General features: G+C 37.2%; 1 protein-coding gene across 1 annotated transcript; it reads right to left on the reverse strand.

The window, feature by feature from the left end:
* Window positions 1-3,473: 3,473 nt before the first annotated feature.
* Window positions 3,474-6,707, reverse strand: LOC143259674 (uncharacterized). The gene is made up of 2 exons (XM_076522935.1): window positions 5,315-6,707; window positions 3,474-4,714 (listed from the first exon to the last, which is right to left on the reverse strand). The coding sequence occupies exons 1-2, from the start codon at window positions 6,705-6,707 to the stop codon at window positions 3,474-3,476; spliced, it is 2,634 nt and encodes an 877-aa protein (XP_076379050.1).
* Window positions 6,708-7,005: the final 298 nt, after the last annotated feature.

A 7,005-nucleotide genomic window follows, 5' to 3' on the forward strand; every position in this document is an offset into this window, starting at 1 on the left:
TGTCTTTTACGAGGAGATTGATATCTAGATTTGCTTTTTCAAGAATGGCAGTCTTTGACGAAGGGATTCGGAGTGTGTCGATGTTATTGCTATCTTTGTGGCGGAATATACTATTGATTGAAGGGAAAAGTTCTTCTTGTTGACGGAGAGAGATTTTTCTAATTTTATTTTCCCAGTGATTGCTTACTGCCTCTTGAAAAGCTTTCTTGATCTCATATCTAATTGTTTTTAATTTTCTCTGCAGGGCTTCTATTATTGGGTCGTTTGTTGGGGTATAATTACGGAGGTTTTTTAATCTGTTAATTTGTGTGATGAGTTTGCTTTTTTGTGTTCTGAGTCGTTTGATCTCTGGTGTGATGTATTTGTCTGTTGAATTGAAATTGTTGTTAGTTTGTGGTACAGCTACGTTTATTGCTTTTAGGATGTTGGTGTTGAGTTTGTTAATATAGTCTTCTATTTCTTTCATGGAAAGGTTTTTATTATCGGGGATGTCTGTGTCGTCGTTCTCGATTAGAAACGTCTTGTATTTTAGCCAGTCAGCTTTGTTGTAGTTGTATTTTATGATTGGGGTTATTTCGTCGAATATGAAATGACTAGTTGAAGGGATGGATATAATCATTTTAGAGGCTCTATGGTCGCTATCGTACTTAAATGAGTGTAAGAGGTTGGGACCGGGTGTTTTATGGAATTTAATTCTATTATCCGCTAGACAAAGGTCTATAAACGCACCGCTTTTCGGAAAAGAAGGTACTGCAGTACTGTGTAGAGTCGTTTTGTATGTAATTTGGTTTTCGAGGAGCCATTTGTTTAATGAAATTCCTAGTGCGTTGTTGATGGGGTTTCCCCATGAATGGTGTTTGGCGTTAAGGTCGCCGGCTAGCAGGTAGAAAGTGTTGGCTTTGTATAATTCTAATGAGTCGAAAAGGGCTCTGAGTTCTAGCATGAATTCTTTTTTACAGTTGTTGGTGGCATAGCTCGCTATGAGATATAGCTTGCAATTGTTTTGAAATTTAATTTCTATTGCAGTGGATTCTAGACAAGTACTGTTTTTGACACTGTTTAGCTGGATATTTTTGAATTTTACATCTTTTCGGATCAATATTCCTGTACCTCCTGCTTGTTTAGAATTTATTCTGTCGCGCCTGACAAAGTTGTAGTCCTTGAAGTTGATTTTATGAATCGGATTTAATTTTGTTTCTGAGAGTAAGACTATGTCTGGTTTGTGCTTTTTTAGGCAATCCAGGAGAGTGACTCTTCGTTCATTGGTTATGATGGAGTTTACATTTATTTGGATTATGTGTAGTTCGTTTACGATTAATTTGTTGGCTATATTTATGCGGGTGTCGGGAGCCATTGGATTAAAGTTCTATTTCTAAGGCGTTAGCTATAATGTTTATTTTGGTCTCGTTGGACATGATACTCTCTCTAAGGGAGGAGAGTTGGGAGCTTATGGTGGCAGTGATTATTGCCTTGATTTCTTCTAGAAACGAGGGTTTGTGTGTTTCGTTTATAGGTGGCTGTTTCGTTACTGTTTGATTAAACTGTCTTGGTTGTGAGGTTATCTCGGGTCGGTTTGCGGTTACAGAACTATAGGATATGTGGCTTTTTACCGTATTATTATAAGATTTTATTTTCTTGAGGGTTTCTGCTTCTGATTGTAGTTTACGTTCTTCGATTTTTTGTTTTATTTCTTTTAGTTTAGGGCATCCTCTGTACGAGGCGGGGTGTCCGAATTGCTTGCAATTGATGCAATAGGGTTTGGACTCTTCGATCTGTGCGTTAAAATCGGTGTTCGATCGCGGGCATTCTCCTGGATTGTGTGGCGTGTTGCATTTTACGCATCTATAATTAAGGTTGCAGTTTGATGCAACGTGGCCGATGCGTTGGCATCTTTTGCATTGGATGCGTTCTTTTTTTATTAATTTCTCCCAAGATATTATGGAGTGCAATACTGTTTTTATATTTTTTAAATTGTTTACTACGCTGTTTTGCGATATTTGCACGATATAGATGGGAAGACTTCTCCCTTCTTTTAATGAACGTTGCGTGTGGAATTTTTTGACCGATTTGAAATCTATGTTATCGATGTTTTTATTTTTGAGGTCTTCGAGGACTACATCTGTGTCAAAATCGCCTTCTAGGTTTTTTAGGAGAATTGAAATTGGTTTTTCATGTTTGGGGGTGTATGTGAAATATTCAATATTGTTTGTTTTTAGTGTGTTACAAGCTAGTTTGTAATTTTCTTGGCTGGAGGTGTGTATTATATGTTTCGCGTCGTTAATTTTTTTTATGCTGAAGTTTTGTTCGACCTTTTTCATTATATTTAATGTTGTTTTTACCGTGTTATTGTATACAATTATTGGGGGAGATTTTGAAGCTTTTTGTTTTTGGCAAGATACGGCTGCCTCATTTCCAAACCTGGGTTTTTTTGGTGTTGGGAGTGGGTCCTGGGTTGACAGCGACGCCGTTGTTTCGGCCTTTATGGCTTTACCTGCTGGCTGAGGGGTTGGTAGAGATGGTGTTGGCGGAACGTTTTTCCTCTTGACCGTGGAAACTTTCGTCGCATGGTCAATGTTGGATGGTGTTTCGCTTCGTGGGACAGTTGTGGGTTCCCTGAAGATTTTTTTTCTCCGTTCCTCCTCCAACTGTTGAGATAATTTTTCGATCGTGTTGTTTAGATTGTTTATCATTTTGACTAGATCTTCATAGGAGGGTCTGTCAGGTGATGGAGTCGGTTTCACTTTTGTCTTTGCCATTGTTGCGGGCGTCACTTCACTGTCGCTGTTCTTTCTTTTACAGACGTTCAAGTTCGGCTTGTGATCAAGCCGTTTCACATTGTCGCCCGATTTCGATAGTCTGTTCACTTGCACTAATATTTCACTTTCGTCGAGCGGCACTGCCTTCTTTTTTATGGCTTTTATTATTTCATCTATCTTGTTGTTTTCCAATTTTGGTTGAGTGTGGCTGGCGCCCGCGGCCCCTTGTGCGTCTTCTTCACTTTCTATTTTATGTTATGTATTGTATTGTATTTTTAATAACAATAATTTGCATGCACTGAATCTAGGCACTTTTCAGCGTGAAGGCAACTGTACGTCTCTGCAATTTTGTCTATGTTGCGTGGAGGTATCCTCGGAGTACCTGAGGAGCGATCGTAAGGGTACGTCCGACTCCTTCGAGGGTTGGCGAGCGATTGGGATACTAACCACTATACTATCGAGGAGTCGGACACGCTCTTATGTTTTTATTATTCCTACATATCTAAGTTATCTTTAAATTCTCTTATTATTGTTATATACAACGCGTACTTAGTCTATCTTAGCCTATCTTAGCAATATACATTTTCTATAATAATAAAAAGTAAAAATTTTTTTTTTTTATACATTCCGTACATTACATTCTACATTCTCACTCATTTCACATACCTTAAGACTAATTACTTGAGACGAGTTTATCTTATACTTTATTCACAGCCACTAGTGTATTTTTTTCTTTGGTATATTTTCTTTTTTTAAGTCTATTGCTGATAATTTGTACATGAATCTTAGGTTTTTGTCGTCATTCTGTAGGTCGCTATTGTATGGTATTGTTTTCTCAAATGTTTTTCTGTTGTAGTGATATATTACGGGTAGCTTGTTTTTGTTTTGAATGAGTCCCGATCCGTCCAGGTATATGAAGGCTTCGGGTGGTATATAGCCGGTTTGTAGTGTTTTATGGAAATATAGTGGGTTTGGATATAATGAATGTGATATGAGGGAGTTGGTGGTTACAGTGTTAACTTTTCTCCAATGATCTCTAATTAATTTTTTTATAAATAAGTCAATTCGAATGATTTTGGCTTCTTCGTAAAGTGTGTGATTCGCTATTAATTTGGTGTAATTTGATTGGGGTGACCTGTATTTGTCTAGGCAAGCCCGGATGCATTTCCTTTCGAATAGTCTAAGTTTCTCCATGGTGCTTGCACTGATATTAAACCAAATTTGACAGCCATATGTTAGGATTGGTCTGACAAGTGTTTTGTAGCAGAGTATTTTTACGGATTTGTGTAGGTATTTGGAATAGAAAAGTTTTTTGTGCGACATGAAGGCTTTGCTGGCTTTTTTTATTTGAATTTGTATGTGGTCGCAATAATTTAATTTGAAGTCTAAAAATACCCCCAGATAACGTACTGTGTCTTTGTGTAGGATTTGTTCGTCTGGTCGGTCCGTCGTGTGTATTGAAAATTTTCTTCCGTGTTTCCTCACGTCATTGTTAGCGTCTGATATTTTTGAAATGTAAGGCCTAAACAGGATTGCTTCGCACTTTTGTGGGTTTATTTTTAGTTTCCATGTTTGAAAGTAGTTTTCTATTTTTTCGTATAACGCTTGCAGATCTATTTGGATTTGGGAGGGTTTGCTGTGATTTATGTATATTAGGAGGTCGTCAGCGAACGCTATTGCGGATTTATCGTTTGTGGCGTCTGTGTTGTTTAGTCCGAACATTTTGAGCATGTCGCTCATGTAGATGTTGAACAGGATGGGGGAGTTAACTGTTCCTTGTTGTAGGCCATTGTTAATGGAGAATTTTTTTGTGGATTTTTGGTTTCCTTCGGTAGTAAAGAAACGTTTGCCGTGCAACATATCCCATAGCATTTTTATTAAATGTATGGGCAATTGTTTTTTTAACAGTTTGAAAAACAGCCCTTCGAGCCAGACAGTGTCAAATGCCTTTTCCAGATCTATGAAACATGGCGCCTACGCAATTGCCTGCATTTCTAGCCCAGCAAATGTCTGAGGTGAATTTTGTTATAGCGTGTATAGTGCAGTGTCTATTGAGTGGCTATTGATTACATTGTTGATGATTATTTCGAACACTTTGCTAATATTTGGAAGTAGACTGATGGGCCTGTAGCTCGATAAATTGCTACCTTCCTTGTCTCTTTTTTTAATAGTTATTAATTTTGCCGTTTTCCAGTTCAAAGGAAAGTATGATAGGTTTAGGCAGTTATTAAATAAGATTGTATAGTAATATGTGTATCGTTCGGGTAATTTTTTTAAGACTATATTTGGGATTTCGTCAAAGCTGGATGATTTTTTGCCGTTTAATTTTCGGAATATATTGTGAAGGCTTAGGACGTTTGTGAAATAGTTTTCGGGAATGTTGGGTTTATTGGGATTGCTTGATTTGTTTTGGTTTGAGAATTGACAGATGCTGTTGTGATTTCTTTTGTCCGACTCAATTTTCTCTCTAAGAACTCTAATTTTTTGGGTTATGATATTGGTGTGTTGTGTTTTTTCCATGTGTTCGTTTTGGGTGTGTACCTGCTGGAAATGAGTACCTAGTATGTTTAATTTATCTGTGGTGTCGTGGATTATAAAATTGTTGTCGCTGTCTTTTTCTAGAGTATCACTATCTATTTCTGCATCGTGTAACAAGGGTGATAAGTTTTGTAGTATCTTTAGTGTATCTATTGTGTCGTATGCTTTCTGTCTGAATATACTCTTAATTTCTGGGAATCGTTTTTTAGGTTCTATTTTTGCTACGTTGGATATTTTTTGTTTCCAATGGTTGCTGACTGATTGATAGAAGGCTAATTCTATTTTATGTCTCACTTTCTTTAGTAGTTTATTTAACGCTTTTACGGTTATTTGGTCATGGTACGATAGAGTGTTATTTCTCTTAATGTTATTTATTTGTGTGATTAGGTAACTTTTGTCTTTGCGGAGTCTGTCTATGTTAGGCGTAATGTACTTGTCCGTCGAGTTCTGGTTGTGATTGTATTTTGGTACGGTATTATTTATTGCTTCTATTATGTGCTCGTTTATTTGGATTAGGTAGTCGTCTATTTCATTTGTTGAAAGGTTTCTGTCGTTAGGAATGGTGAATTCTTCGTGCTTATCTTCCAGATGTTTTTCGAACAGTGGCCAGTCGGCTTTGTTGTAATTATTTTTTTTGATTGGAACATCTATGTCTAGCAGAAGTAACGGCATTGTATCTACAGAGATGGTCATTTGCAGTGCTTTATGGTCGCTATCGTATTCTATGCATTTTATTTTTCCCGATTCTGTATTGTGGAATTTAATTCTGTTGTCGGCTAAGCATAAGTCAATATAGGAGTTGCTTTTGGGATAAGATGGGGATTCGGTACTGTACAGTGATGTTCTATATGTAATTTGATTTTCTATGTTCCACAAGTGTAGTGATGTACCTCTACTGTTATTTAGAGTGTTACCCCATGCAGTGTGTTTTGCGTTGAGGTCACCTGCAAGGAGATATAAGTTTTTTGTTTGTTCCAGTTTTAGCTTCTGGAAAAGGCATTTGAGATCCTGCATGAATTCTTTCTTGCAGTTACTTGTTGCGTAGCCTGCTATAAGTAATAATTTATGGTTATCGGGTAAACTAATTTCTATTATCGTGAATTCAAGACATGGATTTGCGTTGTCTGTGCGTATGTTTCTTGTCTTGTATTTGAAACTATTGCGAATTAAAATAGCCGTTCCCCCACCCTGCTTAGAGTTTGGTCTGTCTGTCCTTATTAAGTTGTAATCTTTAAAAAATAGCTTATGGCTAGGACTAAGTTTTGTTTCGCAGAGTAGTGTTATATCAGGGGCGTGTAATGTCAAAAAGTCTGTTAAAGTCGCTCGTCTTTCGTTGGTGATTATGGAGCTTACATTTACCGAAACGATGTTTAGTTTATCGACTAATCTTTGGTTGTTAACTGGGGGAGCCATTTCTATTCCAAGTTTATGTCTAATATGTTTAATATGATGTTTATTTTTTCGGCATTGCTCTTGACTTGCTCTGCTATTTTTTCGAATTGACTATTTACGGTTTGTGTGATGGCTTTTTTTATTTCGTCTATTAGGGAGAGTGATGGATTATTTAAGGAGATGGTAGGATTTTGCGTGTTGGATGCTTGACTGTGTGCGTGTGGATAAACTTGTGAAGCAGGCAGGGGGTGTGGGGTCCTGTTGTTACCTGACACTATTTCGCTGTATTTTATCCCTGGGTTTACTTTTGTATAGATAG

The sequence above is a fragment of the Megalopta genalis genome, chromosome 6 (genome assembly GCF_051020955.1).
Source record: "Megalopta genalis isolate 19385.01 chromosome 6, iyMegGena1_principal, whole genome shotgun sequence".
NCBI lineage: Eukaryota > Metazoa > Arthropoda > Insecta > Hymenoptera > Halictidae > Megalopta > Megalopta genalis.